This window comes from Lissotriton vulgaris, chromosome 1_2 (assembly GCF_964263255.1).
Source record: "Lissotriton vulgaris chromosome 1_2, aLisVul1.2, whole genome shotgun sequence".
NCBI lineage: Eukaryota > Metazoa > Chordata > Amphibia > Caudata > Salamandridae > Lissotriton > Lissotriton vulgaris.
Genome location: NC_141686.1, coordinates 206,249,410 through 206,269,976, shown reverse-complemented (window position 1 = coordinate 206,269,976; position 20,567 = coordinate 206,249,410). Strand labels below are relative to the sequence as shown.

General features: G+C 49.5%; 1 protein-coding gene across 1 annotated transcript; it reads right to left on the bottom strand.

The window, feature by feature from the left end:
• Positions 1-5,485: 5,485 nt before the first annotated feature.
• Positions 5,486-14,354, bottom strand: LOC147734968 (olfactory receptor 5I1-like). The gene is made up of 2 exons (XM_086952541.1): positions 14,188-14,354; positions 5,486-6,254 (listed from the first exon to the last, which is right to left on the bottom strand). Exons 1-2 carry the CDS (start codon positions 14,352-14,354, stop codon positions 5,486-5,488), a joined length of 936 nt encoding a protein of 311 aa, XP_086808667.1.
• Between the last annotated feature and the right edge of the window lie 6,213 nt (positions 14,355-20,567).

Here is a 20,567-nt window from a genome sequence, read left to right as displayed (position 1 = left end):
CTGGGAGGAGGTGGGTGCCCAAGGTGGGTTGAATCCCTTAGAATTGACCCTTGTCTTGCTAGGTCCCTAAACCCACCCTGCTTGATAACACTAAGAAGTACAGGAAGTGGGTGAGCATCAATGGCCATAGGGTGGAGGCTATGAGGGAGAAAGGAGCTAGTGTGAGTGCTGTCAGCTCCCGGTTGGTGCCCGAAGAGCAGGTTGTCCCCCATGCATTCTGCTCAGCAGTGTCAGCAGATAATTCTGAGAGCCAGTGTGAGGTGGCTCAAGTTCCCTTTGAGTGGGGGTCTCGGGAACTCTTCAAGTAGTTGTGCGGCCAGCCATGCCAGTAGACTGTGTGTTGGGCAACGATTTAGAGAATTGCCCGTGGGCTACGGTGGAGAGGAAATCTAATTTGGAAATGTTAGGCCTGCCCAAGTGGACGTGCATGGCCACTCGGTCCTTGGCTGCCAGTAAGGATGTTCAGAAGGACCTGGAGCCTGAAAGTATGGCTCATGGCCCTGCCTTAAAGAGAAGGTGTAGGGGGCATGGGAAACTGGCCCCCATGGTTCCCACGGTCGAGGAGGGAGCAGACCTTGAGGGTGATGCTCTGGAGCCTACAGGGGAACAAGTATCCGAACTGGGTGACCTACCTGAGTTGACCCATTGACAGTAGGAAGGAGGGCCCACCTTGGAGGAAATTTGTGAACAACAGAGAACAAGCCCTTCTCTTGAGGGGCTGCGGTGACAGGCTGCAGCCCAGGCAGCAGGTGATCAGTCAGGGTCACATCTGATCTATTGGGAGAATAACCTCCTTTACAGTGAGCCTAAGGTTGCTGAACCTGTGTGCTGGTGGTACCCCAGTGCTTCAGAGCCTTCCTACTGGGGTTGGCTCATAATGTGCCATTAGCTGGACATATGGGGCAGACCAAGACCTTCAAGAGTCTGGTCACCCACTTTCATTGGCCCCAAATGCACATGAGCTCAAATGCTCACTACAGGACATTGAAACTAGCCAGGCTAGTGGGAAGAGTGGGGGGAAGATCAAGGCCTCACTCCAGCACTTTCCATTTGTGAGTATCCCATTTGAGCAAGTGGGCATTGAAATGATGGGGCCTCTGGACCCCAAGACAGCCATAGGAAACAGGTTCATCCTTGTCTTAGTGGACCATGCTTCCCGGTACCCTTAAGCCATCCCACTCAGGATAGCGACCGCCCCCATGGTGAGACGTGCACTGATGGGGATTTTCACCCATGTGGGGTTCCCCAGAGAGGTGGTGTCTGATAGGGGCACTAATTTTATTTCCAAATCTATGAAGTCCCTGTGAGAGGAGTGTGGGGTAACTTACAAGTTTACGACTCCTTACCACCTCCAAGATAATTGGCTGGTTGAGAGATTCCCTTAAGGGCATGATTATGCGCCAAGAGGAGCCCATGAGGCATAAGTGGAAGGTCTTGTTGCCATGCCTGCTGTTTGCTTACAGTGAGGTGACCTCTGAGTCTGGTCAAGGAAGGCTGGAAGCAATCTCCCAGAAAACCTCCCCAGGATGTGTTTAGCTACATGCTGGCCTTTAGTAACCAGACTCGGCATTTTAGAAAACTTGCTGAGGCACATCTGGAAGATAGCCAGGAAGAGATGAAACGCTGGCACGATCAGAATGCCACTCTGATTCAGTTTCAGCCTGGTCAAAACGTTTGGGTCATGGCCCCAGTGGAGCCCTGTGCGCTGCAGGATAAGTGGACCGGACCCTTTGAGGTGGTAGAGTGCATGAGTCCTGTTACCTACATGGTGGACTTGCGGTCTCCCAGGAACCACTTGCGGGTCCTGCATGTTAACCGCATGTTAAGCGCCTGAAGCCCCACTTCGAGAGGTCTATAGTGGGCATGCTTCTGGACACAGAGCCTGGAATGGAAGAGGAGAGTGAGACAATTCTCGACCTCCTGTGTGCAGAGGAACAAGATGGGTCAGTGGAGGGTGTGGTCCTCTCGCCAACTGTTGGGGCAATTCAGTGATCTGTTCTCCCTAGTGCCCAGTGTCAATGATTGGTGCATCCATGATGTAGACACGGGGGACAGTCCCCCTGTTAAGCACAATGCTTACCGAGTGACTGACCGGGTCAGGGCAGACATTAATGAGGAGGTCTCCAAAATGTTTTCTTTAGGGGTGATTGAGTCCTCTAGCAGCCCTTGGTCCAGCCCCATGGTCCTGGAACCAAAAGCTGCAGTGCCTGGTACCACCCTAAAACTTTGGTACTGCGTGGACTACTGAGGTATCAATACAGTCAAGAAGACTGACGCGCACTCCATCCCCAGAGCTAATGAGCTCATAGATCGGTTATGGTCTGCACGGTACCTCAGCACATTTATTTTGACGTCTGGTTAGTGGCAGATCGCCTTGACTGACGGGGCAAAGGAGAGGTCAGTATTCTCCACAACAGATGGACACTACCAGTTCCGGGTGATGCCCTTTGGGATGAAGAATGCCCCTGCCACTTTTCAGAGGTTGGTCAACAGGGTGTTGGTTGGGCTGGAAGATTTCAGTGCCGCCTACCTGGATGACATTGCAGTGTTTAATAGACTTGCCAATGCCACTCACGGATATTGAATGGAAGAGAGCATTTGCACAGGTAAGGGATGTAGCTAGCAATGCCTGTTTTAAGGTCATACAATTCATCTTTCTGCACCGCACATACATGACACCCCATTGACTTACGCAAATCAATATGGCACACTCCGCAGGTTGCCCTTGCTGTGGCATGGAACCGGCCACCTTTATACACATGACGTGTGATTATCCCCGGCTCTGGCAATAATGGAGGGGGGTACTGGAGATGCTTGTAACAAACTGCAGGTCTGCGAGCCGAGAGCACCATTTAACACTTCCTATTAGACATATTCCCAACCCCACACATGACTAACAAAATGCATCACAGGTTTGGGCACTGATACTTGCTAGAAGGCATGTTGCAATACATTGGTCGAGGGTTGCTCCGCCCATGATGTACAGGTGGATAGCAGATATGGAGGAGTGGGAGGTGGCTGAGTAGATACAACTGCGGATAGTCTGCACCGACCAGAACGCCGGGTGAGATTTGAAAACATGGGAGCTACTACTAACTGAATTCCATCCTCAGGACTTGGTAGAAGGGGGAACAGGCCCCTACCCACACTCAGGCTCCCTGAGGGCGAGAATTTGAGATGATAACACTGCCTTAACCATACCTATGCAAAAACAAGAAAAGAGAGGTCAGATCAAACACTTGATCAATCTAAGCGTAAACTATACAGACCACAGTTCAAGGAGTCAACACAAGATTAGATTATCACATCCGATTTGGGTGATAAAGAAAGCCCTCACACACTGACCTAGTCAGTGTCATGCTTCATCATCGGGCCCCACCGACAGAGGCCGAATGCCATACCTATATCAAATCCAAAGAGTACCACACTTGTCAGGGAGAGCAACAATCAGGGTGAGCTCCAAGATACCTGCCATTTCAGTCCAAAGAGTCAGCCTCTAATAGATTAGACTCCATTAGTGAGTCATAAAATGGAGGGGGACCTAGCCCACCATCAGTCACCCAACACAATATGCACTTGCTATATGAATTAACACATGGTCCTCAAAATAAACTGCCAGGACTCTAGTCCATGCAATATCAACTGATATACTACAGATTGCCCAGGTAATTGCTGCTTAGTCCTGCCATGCCCTTACATTTTTGAGATGGTTGTGGATGTACATGCCTAACAGCAAAATGTAAATTTAGTTCGGTTGTAACGGAAAAAAAAATATACACAACCTCGTATTGACGTGTCTTGTTATTAGCTTCACAGCACACAGCGAGTACTTGTATGAACGCAACTATCAGAATTAAATATTTGTTGAAATGTGTACTAGTCTGAATATTGTCTCCTAAAACTGTAATGCAACTCTATGGTTATCTGAAATATACTGCTATAGCTATACCTTAATAAAAAGAAATATTGAAAATAAATAAATAAAAGAAGAGATTGGGTTGTATTATTGGTTTATGTGGTGCTCCACTAAAGACAGAATCTGAATTAAATTATTATGGAATCAAAAGGTGAGTCAAAAGAGTCATTCACTAATCAATCACAGATCACAATCTTACCTTATCTCCCCTGTGATTCAGATCTATAGAGCCCAGGTCAAGATTGCAGCTTTGAATGGCACTGAGTTTTAGGGTTACTACAACTGTTCACTTCTTGGTGTTGGTAAACATATCTTTAAAAGGACTTATGCCTGCCTGGGGCATGGGTCTCCACTTCTGCCATTCAGATTGGACCTTCCCCTTAAGTCAATTACGGAGATTGTTAATTGTAATGCACTGGGTTCGGGTATGGTCCACAGAGGATTTAAAGCTGTACAGAGAAGTCCTAAGTGAGATTATAGCCCTAAAAGATTCACTAAAAATACCCTGTCTGGTGCACATTAAACATACTTTAAGAGTTTGGGGTTCGGTAGGCTATGGAGTGTCTTCCAAGCCATCAACAGCAATTTCAAAGATTATGTCACAAGGGCATACACGGCAGCCGTGGTCCATGAAGGTAAGAGCAGTGGGCTGGTGGGGCCGGGTGGGGGATTTCAACAGATGATGAGGAAAAAGGAATTCTTTTTTAAATTTTCCAGTCAAAATCCCCTCCACCCGGTCCCACCGTCCCACCGCTCTTACCCGCACGGGCCGTGGCTGGTACACAATGCATCTTTCAGAGAGTCCACTGACTCTACAGGTAGTGGGACCAAACACTTTCTTACACAAAAACATGTATTAAAATTCATGTACATCCTGTATTATGCCAACCCGCCTTGGGCACGTCTCCTTATCCTCAAGGTCCCTTATGCTGTTCTTCCACTGCCCACTTACACATCACTATAACCCCTGTTGACTGGCAAGTCAGATCTCTGACGGGTCTGCTGTTCTACAGATGAATCGGAGGAGCATTTGTTTATTTTTTTGTAGGACATATTTTAGATGGAGATCTTAGTATATTGCAGAGTGTTGGGCTTTGGGCTGACTGATAGCTGAGAATATGGAAAAATGCTAAAAACTCGACTGTGTTGTTTGCAGTGTCCAAATTCATCATATCTGCATGATTGATGCGTCAGAGGACCATAACCCCTGCTTAGACCCTAGTGTCTGTAATAGCAAAGGTGGCTTTTATTGCCTGTAGGATTAAACTTAAATTATTACTAGAAGGTTACTGTTGTCTTGAATACTGATAATATTTTACTGTTCCAGCTTTGAACTTGATACTACATGCTGATGATTTTGTCAGTTGTTACTTAAAATTGATTTAAATGTTATCTAATATGATTTCACTTTTGTATGTGTCGATGACTTTTCTCAAATTTCGAACTGAAAATAAATTTGGTTTTTGGATTGCCAAATTTAACCTTCAGAAACAGACCTTTCATCCACTTCCATGTCCTTTCCTCTGGGAATGAACTTTGGTCTGTCAGTAAAAAGTCCTATCATTGTAGTCATACAGTCTCATTTTTTCCTGTGACTCTTTTCAAAGCCCGTTTGACTTCCTGGTTTCTTAGGCTGTAGATGAGTGGGTTCAACATGGGTATCATGACTGCGTAGAAGACTGAGGCCACCCTGTCCTTGGTGGTGAAGGTCTGGGAGGCAGGTTTGGCGTACATGAAAATAAGAGTCACATAGAGCAGAGTCACACAGACGGAGTGGGATGAGCAGGTGGAGATGGCCTTCCATCTCCCCTCGGAGGAGCGTATCTTCAGGACCGTCAACACAATGTGTAGATATGAAATGAGAACCATGAGAAAGGCTAATATTATAAGGACTCCAGCCACTAAGACCAGCACCATCTCATTGATGGTGGTGCTGGAACAGGACAGCTTTAAGATTGGTGGGATATCACAGAAGAAATGTGAGATCTTATTGGAATTACAGAAAGGTTGCATGAAAGTGAACGTGGTTTGTATGAGGGCATTGAGGATGGCCAATGAATATATAAAAACAATGAAGAGAACGCAGACTCTGTTGTTCATGATGACTGGGTACAGCAATGGATTACAAATGGCTACGTATCGATCATAAGCCATGACTGGGAGCAGGAAAACCTCTGTGCTTCCAACTGTAAATATTAAAAACATCTGTGATGCACATCCTGGAATTGAAATTGCTTTTTTCGTAGAGATAAAGTTGATCAACATGATTGGGACAGTAATTGATGCTCCACAGACATCTATAAAGGACAGATTCCAGAGCATGAAGTACATAGGTGTTGGACTTTGGCCCTTAGGGCAGGTTCACCCCTAGACTTTTTGCGTGAAATGGTGACCTGGCAATGATGATTTTAGGGATTCTGCGCACTTTCACTGTGTCCCAGTGGAAAGTGCGTGCGCACTCTGAGTGCATGTGCTGAGCTAGGCCTGCCCGCCCATAGGAATGCATGGGGAATGTATGTGTCCCTGGTAGTTCCTGATGCGTGGGGTGTACAGGCTTGAGTCTGGTATGTGTGAACTCGTGAGAGTGAATGCTGCGAGATGGTGTATGCAGCATGTATGTGTCTAGTAGGGAAGCGCCATTTCTAGACATGGCTGTACGTGTGCTGTGAGGGTGCTGGCGTGTGATTGGCTGGAGCTGGCTGGCATGCCAGGCTCCAGGAAGTCTGGATGGGTCTGCCCGGTGGTGAGTGGGAGATTAGCATGAGTGATGTGTGGGAGGAGTGTACCTGTGTCCTGGAAGTGCTGGGTTTTCCCCACACAATGCTGGCTCCGCCCCCCTGTGGTGTGTCTAACGACCCTAGCCTCCCCAGTGAATGAAATGGGTGGTTGGGCCATCAAGAGTGCTCCAAAGCCAGCTGAAACTGGTTTTCCCCCCACCCTGCACATTGAAACAAAGGATTTTACAGTATAAAGAAGGGGCTGTGTCCCCTTGGAAAATGTTCTTCTTTTGGAATCCTGCCAGAGGGGGCTTGTGCCGCTGCTGGGGCCAGAAGGACCGCCACTTGGGGAGTCTCCCTGCCTGGAGACCCAGTGTGCTGGCTCTGGCCCAGCCTTGCCCCCCTGCCTGCCTCCAGCCCTGCTGGAGCCCTGTCCTGTCCTCCAGTGCTGGGGAGCACTGAGGACTTCGTGGTCTACAGCCTGAGAGCGCTGCTCTCTGCCCTTCAGCGCTAGGAGCGCTGAGATCGCCTGCCTAGCGCCTGGAAACGCTGGATTTTACCCCCAGCGCCTGGGAGCGCTTTTTGCTGCTGTTCAGCGCTTACGAGCGCTTACTTGTGCCTGCAGCGCTTGGGAGCGCTGTGTTCTGCAGAGGCCGGTGCCCACCCGGCCTCCGATCGCCCCGTGTGGTGGTTGGACGGCGCGGGTGCCACCCCGCTCATTGCCGTATTATTTTGCCCCAGTGCCGATTTGTTGGATTCACGAGGGAGCCCACTCCTCGGATCCTGAGAAGCCGCCTGCCTGCCTAAAACGGGCCGCCGCGCTGCCCGCGACGACCCGGAAGCACTGGGCCGGTTGGCCAATCAGCGTGCGGCCCCGGAAAGGCCGACCGGAAGTCCCGCCTCCCTCGCCGAGCCGAGAGGGAGCCTGCCGAGGTTCCCTGAGAGGAGAGGAGAGCCCCGGGACCAGCGGGAGAGACCCGCCGCCGCTGGAAAGCCCAGCGCCAGACCGGTAGGTGCCTGCAGAGGAGGGGGGGAGCGTCGGGACACATTGCCGGTGTCCGCCCCGCCCCCTCTCTGTAGCGCGACCTCGCGCCTTTGTGTTTTTGGAGCCTGAGGGCTCCGGGGGCATTTCTTCCTCTCACGAGCCCAGAGAGGCTCTGAGCGGCCCCACGTGACAGCGGGCCGCTCCACCAGGATACACCTTTGTTCCCCGAGTCCCCCAGAGGAGGGGACTCCCCCCCGAAGCGCCCCACGTGGTCGAGGGTCCCCCGTGAGGGGCCAGACGCCCACATCATTGCTGACGAGCCAGAGAGGCTCTGAGGGGCCGTTTCGTCCGTGAGCCTGCGAGGCTCTTGCCAGGCATTTGTCTTTGCCTTGGGTCCCCAGAGAGAGGGACCCCACAGCCCAGCGAGGCTGCACCTTGTGTTGCTGGAGCCCTGAGAGGCTCAGCAGCACCCGTCTTGTTTAAGAGCCTAAGAGAGGCTCACCAGTGCCACAGTGGTGGTTCCTTGAGCCCAGAGAGGCTCCAACTTTGTGTTAACTTTCCCTGCTCCAGTTGTCCAGCACTTAGTGGACAACTGCCACGTTTAGGCCCTGACATTGGGACACCGGGACAGTCACAGGTGGTGACTTGTGAGTATGGGGTAATGGTTATTGATTCTGCACCTCTGAATGTATTGCTTATGCGTCATGTGCCTTTACACCTCTGAATGTTGATACATCATGTGTTTTTATCCTTGCACCCCTACAAGTAGTGTGACGTGTAGGTGGTTGTTTTCTCCCTAGTACAGGTGGTGCTAGAGAGGTCCTGTTACCAGTGATTACTGGTTGTATGCTCTACTGTTATATTTTTGTGCTACAGTAATAGTTCTATGATCTAAAAAGTGCTATTTCTAAAAGTGTTACTTCTGATTCCTGACAGTGGTCCAGGTGGCCCTGTCTTGTAAATATCCCTTGTAAATTCTGCCCGTGCCTCTGGCACATTGTAAAGTGTGTGTTTTATCTAATGTATTTTGGTGTAATACAAAGGCTATTTTTATATAACCTTGTGTGGAGTTTCCTTTGTGGTGGGCCTTGGGTGTTGTTGCTGGGGTGCGTGTGCAAATACTTAGCCTACATCGCCTCCAAGTTTAGCCTTGCTGCTCGCGCCACGTTACCTAGAGGGCGAGTAGGGGTTGCCTTGGTGTGTGACTCCCTTGCCCTGACCTTAGGAATGGTGATCCCTGACTGACCTCGACGCGAGTCTTGGCCAGCCAGGATCCCGTTTCTAACATTGGCGGCAAGCGGTGAGGATAAGAATTTGTGTTTGCGTTGTACCACAGTGGCAACTGGCCACTACAAAGCTCTGCATTTTAGATGACCACATTTCAGGGGATTATTGTGTTTTTGGTGAAGTTCCATTATTTTCTTCTCCTGAGGTATCATTGTGCAATTGTGTCCAGTACATTTGTTCCCCTGCCCCGCGCCCAGAGTTTGGTACCTGTGTCACGTGTGGTCAGGTTGAGGAATCAGGGGTGGTAGAAACTGCCCTACCAGTCCGAGGGGGGGGTTGTGTGTGAATGAATGGTGTGTGGCACTAGGCAAGTGAGTGTGAGTTCTCTGGGAGAGGGAACTTGCTGAACCTTTGTGAATTGTGTACTCCTGTGTTAGCTCAGACCCCTAGGTTCCCTGTGTGATCTCTTCTCCAGAACGTCCGCCAGAATGGAGCCTGCTTTTGATGTCTGTGATCTGTTTAGATACAGTATGGGAGAGTTGGTAAGGTTCTGTGAAGAGAGAGACATAGGGGTGGATGAGTTAGACACTCAGTCCGAACTTAGGAGCAGCCTGATCCTGTGGCAAAAGGGTCAGTGGGATCTTGCGCGCAGTGAGGAAAGGGCCCGGGATTCACACCAGGAGGGTGGTGGGTCTGTGGGGAGCCCTGAAGATTCAGAGGAGGAGGAAGAAAATGATAGCACAGGGACGCCAGCAGAGAGCGAGTACCCCCTAGATAGGGAGTCCCTTGCTGGGTCCAGTGTCAGATGTAGCACCCCATCCCTTTCCCTGTCCCCAGAGGAGTGGGTGGATAGGAGAGAAGAGAGGGAGCACCAGCTGGCCATGGAGAAGCTCAGGTTAGAGTATGCCAGAGAGATGGCGCAGCTGGGTGCAAATGAGCGGACTGCAGAGGCTGAGAGGGCCTTGACCAGGGAGAAGATAGCCCTAGAGTGTAGGTTATCCCCTGACCGCAGTCATAATTTTCTGGATCCCCCAGGGAGGGTTGAGTCCAGTGGTGGCAGCTATCTAGACTTCAGTGCAGGAAGTCCCAGTCCACGTCCCCCACATAAGATACCTTGTTCCCAAGAGGAGGAGTATAGGTTGAAATTCAGGGGCAGTAGGAGACTGCCTCACCAGTCTTGGGCAGATTTTTCAGATGTATGTGATGAGGCACTGGCTGAGTGGCTGATGAGTATCAAGGAAGAGGACTATGATGAACTATTCAGGCTGATTGTCAGAGAGCAGATGCTCAGTAGTTGTTGTCCTGAGTTGCGCCAACACCTGTTGGCCGGTGAATTTTCTGATCTAAGACTATTTACAGAAGAAGCAGACCGCTGGGAGAGTGCCAGAGGTTCTGTAGAGTCATTAGAGAGTGAGTCCAACAGTAGTGGTACAGGGAGCTTCCAGCCCAGCGTGGTGGAAGAGGCTCAGTGTAGCCCAGCTAGGTCCCAGTATAGGGAGAAGGGTGGAGGGGCTGACTACCTGGCTCAGTGGAGCAGGAGTCAGTGGGTGGCTGAGAGCCCCCAGAGGCCCGAAGCCCTGTCTCAGAACCTGGGTGGTTTCTTGAGGGAACACCAGGTTAGGGACCTAGGCTGTCCTGTTAGTACACTTGAGGAGGATCTCCTAGTGGCTAGGGAACCTGGAGCATCTGTAACTAGAGCTCCAGTGGTTCCAGTGTCCGGCAGTGCTACTCCAGGAGGGAGTGCACAGAAGTCCGAAGTGAGGAGTGATTGGGGGATGAGTTTCCCAGTGGATGCACCAGTGGACCAGAGACTCGCCAGTTGGGCTAGATCTTCTTGGGGGGACCCGGGTGGCGCCACTTCTGGTCTGGGGGATCTTTGCGCACTGTCAGGTGGACAGGAGGCGGGAGATCTGCGCCAGACAGACAGTCACACAACAGATGTGTCATTTGTTAGCCTCAGGGGGTTTGTGTGTGCATCCCCAGAAGTCCTGGAGTGCCAGGCAATTGTTCCACCAAAGGTTTTAGACCGGCGGGTGGATGGCCAGGTTCAGGATCAGCCTGACCTGAAGGGTAGGACGACTGTAACCAGTGTCCTGACCGGTTCTTCTTCCAGAGGAACTTCTCCAGTTGGGAGAGGGCAGACCTCTGGAAGGGGGTGCAGAGGGTGGGAAAGCCCACCTCTGACCCCGGTGCAACCTGAGGGGTTAAACCCTGGGTTGGAGTGGCGTTGTAAGGGTACCCCTCGAAGGAGGAGGAGGAACCCTAGAAGAAGAGGTAGGGGGAGGAGAGCCTTCCCTGAGACTCCTGGTCCGCCTGAGGTTGTAGACCAAAGGCTGGTGAACCAGTGGCAGTCTAGTCCTGTCTTGCAGACAGGAAGAGTGGAGAATGGCTACTACGTACCAGGGGTTACTACCCCCCACTCTGTGAATAGGCAAGGACCGGTGGCACCTGGGTGGCCCAGGGCCTGGTCCTGGCCGCGGACAGCTTGGGAGTACCAGTGGGGTAGCCCAGTTGGTCCAGACAGTGTGTTGAGAAGGAATCCCATGGGTTCACCGTGGCATAGAACAGGAGGGTGTCCCTGCAGTTGCGGGCCCGCGTCCGTGTTCTATCGCCCCAAGCAGGGAAGTCCATCACGGTGGTGATTGTTCTACCCTGCGTTTTGGCTGGAAGGGGGTTGTGTTGGACTTTGGCCCTTAGGGCAGGTTCACCCCTAGACTTTTTGCGTGAAATGGTGACCTGGCAATGATGATTTTAGGGATTCTGCGCACTTTCACTGTGTCCCAGTGGAAAGTGCGTGCGCACTCTGAGTGCATGTGCTGAGCTAGGCCTGCCCGCCCATAGGAATGCATGGGGAATGTATGTGTCCCTGGTAGTTCCTGATGCGTGGGGTGTACAGGCTTGAGTCTGGTATGTGTGAACTCGTGAGAGTGAATGCTGCGAGATGGTGTATGCAGCATGTATGTGTCTAGTAGGGAAGCGCCATTTCTAGACATGGCTGTACGTGTGCTGTGAGGGTGCTGGCGTGTGATTGGCTGGAGCTGGCTGGCATGCCAGGCTCCAGGAAGTCTGGATGGGTCTGCCCGGTGGTGAGTGGGAGATTAGCATGAGTGATGTGTGGGAGGAGTGTACCTGTGTCCTGGAAGGGCTGGGTTTTCCCCACACAATGCTGGCTCCGCCCCCCTGTGGTGTGTCTAACGACCTTAGCCTCCCCAGTGAATGAAATGGGTGGTTGGGCCATCAAGAGTGCTCCAAAGCCAGCTGAAACTGGTTTTCCCCCCACCCTGCACATTGAAACAAAGGATTTTACAGTATAAAGAAGGGGCTGTGTCCCCTTGGAAAATGTTCTTCTTTTGGAATCCTGCCAGAGGGGGCTTGTGCCGCTGCTGGGGCCAGAAGGACCGCCACTTGGGGAGTCTCCCTGCCTGGAGACCCAGTGTGCTGGCTCTGGCCCAGCCTTGCCCCCCTGCCTGCCTCCAGCCCTGCTGGAGCCCTGTCCTGTCCTCCAGTGCTGGGGAGCACTGAGGACTTCGTGGTCTACAGCCTGAGAGCGCTGCTCTCTGCCCTTCAGCGCTAGGAGCGCTGAGATCGCCTGCCTAGCGCCTGGAAACGCTGGATTTTACCCCCAGCGCCTGGGAGCGCTTTTTGCTGCTGTTCAGCGCTTACGAGCGCTTACTTGTGCCTGCAGCGCTTGGGAGCGCTGTGTTCTGCAGAGGCCGGTGCCCACCCGGCCTCCGATCGCCCCGTGTGGTGGTTGGACGGCGCGGGTGCCACCCCGCTCATTGCCGTATTATTTTGCCCCAGTGCCGATTTGTTGGATTCACGAGGGAGCCCACTCCTCGGATCCTGAGAAGCCGCCTGCCTGCCTAAAACGGGCCGCCGCGCTGCCCGCGACGACCCGGAAGCACTGGGCCGGTTGGCCAATCAGCGTGTGGCCCCGGAAAGGCCGACCGGAAGTCCCGCCTCCCTCGCCGAGCCGAGAGGGAGCCTGCCGAGGTTCCCTGAGAGGAGAGGAGAGCCCCGGGACCAGCGGGAGAGACCCGCCGCCGCTGGAAAGCCCAGCGCCAGACCGGTAGGTGCCTGCAGAGGAGGGGGGGAGCGTCGGGACACATTGCCGGTGTCCGCCCCGCCCCCTCTCTGTAGCGCGACCTCGCGCCTTTGTGTTTTTGGAGCCTGAGGGCTCCGGGGGCATTTCTTCCTCTCACGAGCCCAGAGAGGCTCTGAGCGGCCCCACGTGACAGCGGGCCGCTCCACCAGGATACACCTTTGTTCCCCGAGTCCCCCAGAGGAGGGGACTCCCCCCCGAAGCGCCCCACGTGGTCGAGGGTCCCCCGTGAGGGGCCAGACGCCCACATCATTGCTGACGAGCCAGAGAGGCTCTGAGGGGCCGTTTCGTCCGTGAGCCTGCGAGGCTCTTGCCAGGCATTTGTCTTTGCCTTGGGTCCCCAGAGAGAGGGACCCCACAGCCCAGCGAGGCTGCACCTTGTGTTGCTGGAGCCCTGAGAGGCTCAGCAGCACCCTTTCTTGTTTAAGAGCCTAAGAGAGGCTCACCAGTGCCACAGTGGTGGTTCCTTGAGCCCAGAGAGGCTCCAACTTTGTGTTAACTTTCCCTGCTCCAGTTGTCCAGCACTTAGTGGACAACTGCCACGTTTAGGCCCTGACATTGGGACACCGGGACAGTCACAGGTGGTGACTTGTGAGTATGGGGTAATGGTTATTGATTCTGCACCTCTGAATGTATTGCTTATGCGTCATGTGCCTTTACACCTCTGAATGTTGATACATCATGTGTTTTTATCCTTGCACCCCTACAAGTAGTGTGACGTGTAGGTGGTTGTTTTCTCCCTAGTACAGGTGGTGCTAGAGAGGTCCTGTTACCAGTGATTACTGGTTGTATGCTCTACTGTTATATTTTTGTGCTACAGTAATAGTTCTATGATCTAAAAAGTGCTATTTCTAAAAGTGTTACTTCTGATTCCTGACAGTGGTCCAGGTGGCCCTGTCTTGTAAATATCCCTTGTAAATTCTGCCCGTGCCTCTGGCACATTGTAAAGTGTGTGTTTTATCTAATGTATTTTGGTGTAATACAAAGGCTATTTTTATATAACCTTGTGTGGAGTTTCCTTTGTGGTGGGCCTTGGGTGTTGTTGCTGGGGTGCGTGCGCAAATACTTAGCCTACATCGCCTCCAAGTTTAGCCTTGCTGCTCGCGCCACGTTACCTAGAGGGCGAGTAGGGGTTGCCTTGGTGTGTGACTCCCTTGCCCTGACCTTAGGAATGGTGATCCCTGACTGACCTCGACGCGAGTCTTGGCCAGCCAGGATCCCGTTTCTAACAATAGGGGTGTGAAGATGGGGTGTCACACTGATCAATGTCATGATCCCTACATTGCCCACCAAGGTTACAACATAAACCAGGAGGAAGAAAAAAAAGAGTAGCAGCTGCAGTGATGGATCTTCAGTAAGTCCTAAGAGAATAAATTCTGATATCAAAGTCCAGTTTCCTGTCTGCATCGATTCAGATTTAGGAACCTTTCATGGAAGAAAAAAACATAAAAATGTGTAGTGAGAGAACAAATCAAAGAAGAGATTTTTACAAACTTGACATGGCACATGATGGTCGGGTATTAAGAGACTTAATAAAACATATATACCATTTTATCAGCATCTGACAATCTTTATTTGGTTCCATCATCCATTAAAGATAAAAATCATTACATCAAAAATTATTAACACAAGTTAAAATACAACCATTATTGAAACAGTAATTATTTAAAAATTAATTTTGTTATAACACGTTAAAAGCAGTCAGGACAGACACAATGGACTAACTCAGCTATTCACATCCCAGAAAGACTCACTATTCATTAAGGACACATTTACAGCTTCAATACGGTAACTTATAAACCTTCCGTATTTTTTTCTGCACTTTACCGCTGATTTTAAAAACTCCAAAGCAAACCTCCTGTCTACCAAGTTGCTGCAGATATAATAAGCCTAGGCATTTTAAAATCGGTTTTTGAAAAATAATAAAATAATACCTATAAAATGCACAAAAGAACAAACAGTAATGATTGAGCAATGATAAACATCTCCCTGAAAAAGCAAAATTATCCACTCAGTGCCTTCCCTAGGTTTAGCAAAGCAGAAGAGATCTTTCCCATCTGGTAAGTTCCAGAGCAAGAAAGGACCCTGGCTCTGCGGTGCTATGGTACAATACAGTCCTTCACGGAGCATTTGTGAAATTCTTGGTCCAATCGTTTATTCAGACATAAATCCCTGAACTTCCAATCGTTTGTCCGAACTGACTATAGAATGCGGTGTAGAGAATGAATCTGACAAGCCTATTTCATTGAGCGTTTTGTGTATAGTTGAGCCAGGGTTTAGAGGGGGCCCTATCAAGTTTGAGGCAGTCTTAGATAACCTCCCTATTGAAACCATCGTCAGCATTGGCCCAAACGCTAACCTATCACAGAAGTGGACACAACCTAATCCAATCCGAAACGTAGGGCAAATTCAGCTCTGCTGGAGAATAAAATCGGAGCTAGATGGCTGCAGATATGGTTTTCCTCAGTCTTTTGAGTGAAAGAGTGTTGATATCCCCAAATCCCTGCTCCAGACAGAGCTTCTGGGATATATGGCTGGTTATAGATTCTTAAAAAGGGAAACACTGAGCCCCTGTAGCTGAGTGGTAAGAAGTTCAAAATAGCCCCCGCTTCCCTACTAAATTGCATGCGTGAGATACTAATCTTTATAATTATAAGAGATCCTGAGACAGCAAAAGTAATTCACACAACTCAGGGGCTGGCAAAGACACCATGCTTCTCTTACCTGGCCTGCACACCATAATATGTGACTATCCAAAATCAAGGCTGCCAATAAAAGAAACAAATGGTTCTACCAAACTCTGCAGGGCTCGCGGAGTCCTAGCCAACAGAATGGCATCTTTGGCATATAGTACCCCGGTACCCGGATGCCAGCCCTTTCAGGTACATCATCTGTGCCTGCAACCAAGTGGGGGCCATAAATCATTGATATACACAATAAACAAAAGGGGCCCCAGAGACGTCTATTAAGGAGAACATCCAGAGCAGGAAGTACAAGGGCGTGTGAAGATGGGGTGTCACACAGGTCAATGTCATTGGGCCCGATTCACAGAATTAACTTAAGACTCAATCCTAAACTTACTACTATTTTGGTATTCACAAAATGCACTTACTACTTTTGGTATTCACAGAAGTTAGGATTTTGTCTTAAGTTAGTCTTAAAACAGACTTAAGACAAACTTAAGACAGACTTAGGACAAAATCCTAACTTAAGTTTGTCTTAAGTCTGTCTTAAGTTTGTCTTAAGACAGACTTAAGACAAAATCCTAAATTCTGTGAATACCAAAAGTAGTAAGTGCATTCTGTGAATACCAAAATAGTAGTAGGTTTAGGATTGAGTCTTAAGTTCATTCTGTGAATCGGGCCCATAGCTCCTATCTTCCCCATCAAGGCTACAACATAAACCAGGAGGAAGAAAACAAAGAGTAGCAGCTGCAGCGATGGGTCCTCAGTAAGTCCTGAGAGAGTACATTCTGATATCAAAGTCCAGTTTCCTGTTTTCATCGATTCAGACTTAGGAACCTTTCATGGAAGAAGAAAACATAAAAAGGTGTTGTGAGAGTAAAACGCATGTTGGTCAGAATAAATAGACATAAGACAACATATATATCATTTTAACAGGATCAAATGAACATGCAACTCTTTGGTCCCAGTAGGAGCTCAGTTGTAAAATCTGATGATGGACTGAGAATCTTCAGCACATGAGAAAGGTCTGAATACATTGGAAGTGGTAAACACTGACATGCGGCACAAAGAAAAGCAGAAAGCCATTTTAACAGTAAACACTTCCTTGCATATGATAGAACATTCTCCTTATCCACGTAGGCATAGGAATACATGCATTGGATATCTTTGCTTGTACTTCGATTACATTGTCTTCATATAGATTGAGAATACACTCATTGATTATTATCACCCTAACACGACCAGCATTCACGACAAAGCAAAGGTCTTTGAAATAAATACCAGCATTAGATTTATTCCCAAAATGAGGGTAACTTTAATTAGTGCTTGGATCTACAATTCAGAGGCTAAACAGCACACAGTTCACATAGGTCCATTTACACATTTTCAAAGGGGAATCTTTTCACACCTTGCAAAGTGATAGGCCAGAATTAATTTTATTATGTTTTTTTAAGTGACCGGTCTTGTTTAAGGTGTAAACTCAAAGAGAAACAATGCCCTCTTATCATTTTCTAACGCCGGACATGAATGTTTTACAATGATGCATTGAACTAAAAGTGCAGCATGTACTAGCAATTGTAATACAAACACTAACATTGTAGGCGTGTAACAGTCGTAGCATCAGAACCATATTGTTCATCTCCTCTGCCTCTATTAGTTTATCAATATATGGATTGGTACCACGCGAGTTTTTTTTGTCAACAATGTTACATCTTGACTGCATGGATGTTCTGTCCAGTAAAGAAATGTGCTTGCTTTGGACACAGGTATATAAGAATGAGATTGTCTGATATCGTGCATGATGAATCACATTAGCATGCTCACAACTACTTAATTATTTTGGATTACCAAACGTGCAATGCAAAGATGTTCATCTGAGCGCTTGAGGCTTTGGTGTGAGACGCTCTGCCATATGAACGAAAAACAGTGGTTAGTAAAGTGAACACGGTTCGAGCAGCAAAAAAGGATACATTGGGTTGTAGCAAAACATGTATGTTCTGTGACAGGTTCAGAAAGATTCTGGGCCTCATTTACGACGAATGACGCATCGCTGCATGAAAGCAGCGATGCGTCACTTCTCAGTGCGCAATCCTTTCGACCTACCTGATGCTTCATGTTTACTGTATGACGCATCATGTCGCAAGGAGTTACAGATACATCAGTATTAAGGACGTTTCTTCATGGCGCAAAAGTGACGCATTGCTGGAGTGTGTCACAAAAGTGACGCAACTCCAACAATGTGTCCTTTCACATGGGGTAAGCCCCATGTGAAAGAGCCTGCGTCAGTCTTATGCCTGCTGTGAGGCAGGCGTAAGATTTTGACACACGGCGTGCTAGAAGTGACGCATCGAAATCTCATTGATTTTGCTGCGTCACTTCTATGAGGTTTTTTGGGGGGAACGCCCCCCGGGCATACATTATACCTGATGCAGGTATAATGTAGAACAGGGGTTTACAAAGAGATGCATCTAAGCTTAGATGTGTCACTTTGTAAATAGTGCGCAACAGGAGGCATGTTTTATGCCGCCGATGCATAACAAAAAGTGACGCATCAGAAGCGCAAAACTGACGCAAGGCCTCATAAATGAGGTCCTCTATTTGTAAGTTGAAGAACCTGCTCAGGGAAAAGGTGGCAGTTTTACAATCCACACATTTCCAGGAGCTGGTTTTGGCAATCATGGACATCAGAAGTATTCATTACTAGCCAGGCGTTTGTGAACAGTTCTTAGGACTGCACTGATGGCCTGGATCATTCTTCCTCGCAGTCACTGAAGCGCTGTACTTTTACTAACCAATACAATTATGTCTAATGAATCACATATGATATATACTGTAGGAGACTTATCATTAACATTATTTTCAGCGTCTATTCCAGGGATAGTGACAGTATTTATGATGTGGAAGCAGAAACTACAAGAATTGTGACAGAAAACAATGCAAATGTTGCCACAGTCATAAGTGCTCCATTGGATGTGCGGCTGCACAGTAATTCCAGAGAGATCAACTAACAATTATCCAGGATACGAAGAGAATACATTCTACCAATTGTCTGTGGCAATTTCCCATGACATTGAAGCAACTGCTGTAGAGGACAATCATGCAGAACAGTTTTGGATATAGAGGTATACTTCCTCCTTCCTCCTCCACACAAAATGGAAAACCAAAATGCTTCCCCAAATCAGCTAAAATTGGGACACACTCAATTAGTCAGGGGATTATAAGTGCGCTACTCACAAGTGAGGGTCTTAAGGCCCTGGGAGGAGGGTGGGGTCTGCAGCTCTCTTCAGCTAAAGAGCCAGGTTCTGAGGGTCTTCCTGAAGGTGTTCAGGGAGGGGGTGCGTCTGATGTGTGCTGGGAGCTCGTATGAGATCTTGGCCACAACGTGAGAGAAGGATCTTTTGCCTGCTCTGGCTCTCAGGATGCAGGGGTTTTGCCCGGCGCAAGGTTGGAAATGAAATCTGTCATTGAGGTATTTGGGCCCAGTATTGTGTAGGCAGCTGTATGCATGGGTGAGGATTTTGAAGGTTATTCTTTTCTCCACTGGGAGCCAGTGGAGCCTTCGTAGGTGTTGGCTGATGTGTTCTTGCAAGGGGATGTCGAGGATGAGTTTGGCGCCGTGTTCTGTATCGTCTGGAGTTTGCAGAGTAGGGACTTGTTTATGCCGGCGTAGAGTGGGTTTCCATAATCCACTTTGCTGGCAATGCGTGCGTGGGTGATTGCCTTTCTTGATTCAGGGGGATCCATTTGAAGGTCTTGTGGAGGTTGCAGAGGGTGTTGAAGCAGCTGGAGGTGACGGCGTTGACCTGTTGGTTCATGGTGAGGGATGAGTCGAGTATGATGCTTAGTTTTTGGGCGTGATCCGCTGGAATTGGTGGGATTCAGAGATCGGGCGCCCACCAAGTGTTGTCCCATGCTGACGGGGAGGTTCCGAGGATGAGAACTTCTGTTTTATAGGTGTTGACCTTTAGGCAGCTGTTGGTCATCCACACTGTGATGTCCTGCATTCCCTTCTGGAAGTTTAGTCTGGTGGTGGTGGGGTCTTTGGTGACGGAGAGGATGAGCTTGGTGTCATTGGTGTAGGATACGATGCTGAGGCCGTGTTGTCGGATGATGGGGTTGAGGGGGGCCATGTAGATTTTGAACAGGGTCAGGTTCAGCGATGGCCCCTGTGGGGCTCTGCAGTTTATTTTTATGGTATTAGAGTGGAAGGGTGGCAGTCTGATTCTTTGGCTTCTTCCGGTGAGGAATGATTGGATCTAGTCATGGGCTGTTCCTTGTATACCGGCTTCATGTAGTCTGGCGGCGAGTGACGGTGAGAGACGGTGTCAAAGGCTGCTGATGGGTCGAGTAGGATGAGACTGGCCTTGGTCAAGGAGGGTGCGGATGTCATCTGTGGCAGCAAGTAGGGCAGTTTCGGTGCTGTGATTTCTTCAGAATCCGGATTGAGACGGGTTGAAGACGGCATTCTCTTCGATGAATCATGTCAGTTCCCTATTGTCTGTTTTCTCTGCGACTTTGGCCATGAAGTAGAGGAGCAAGATGGGTCATTAGTTCTTGAGATTGGTGGGGTCGGCAGTGGGCTTCTTGACCAGAGGCCTGTCTTCTTCACATTTCCAGTTGTCTGGGAACGGGCCTTATTCCAGGTGGTGTCGATTGTGCTTTGTAGTTTGTGGGGATGGCTGAGGTGGCTCGGTGGTAGATTTGTGGGGGCAGAGGTTGGTTTGGGTCCCTGAATGGAGGCCTTTCATGGTCAGGGCAGTGTCTTCGGCCATGACTGGTGTCCAGGTGGAGTTGAGGGGCTGGTTGGAATGACTGGGGGGTGGGCCGGCTGTGGCATCCAGTGGGTGGTCGATGAAGTTGTCGTACAGGTTTCTGATCTTGAGGTGGAAGTAGGTTCCAAGCTTGTCGCAGAGGTCATTGAACAGTGTTATGTCCG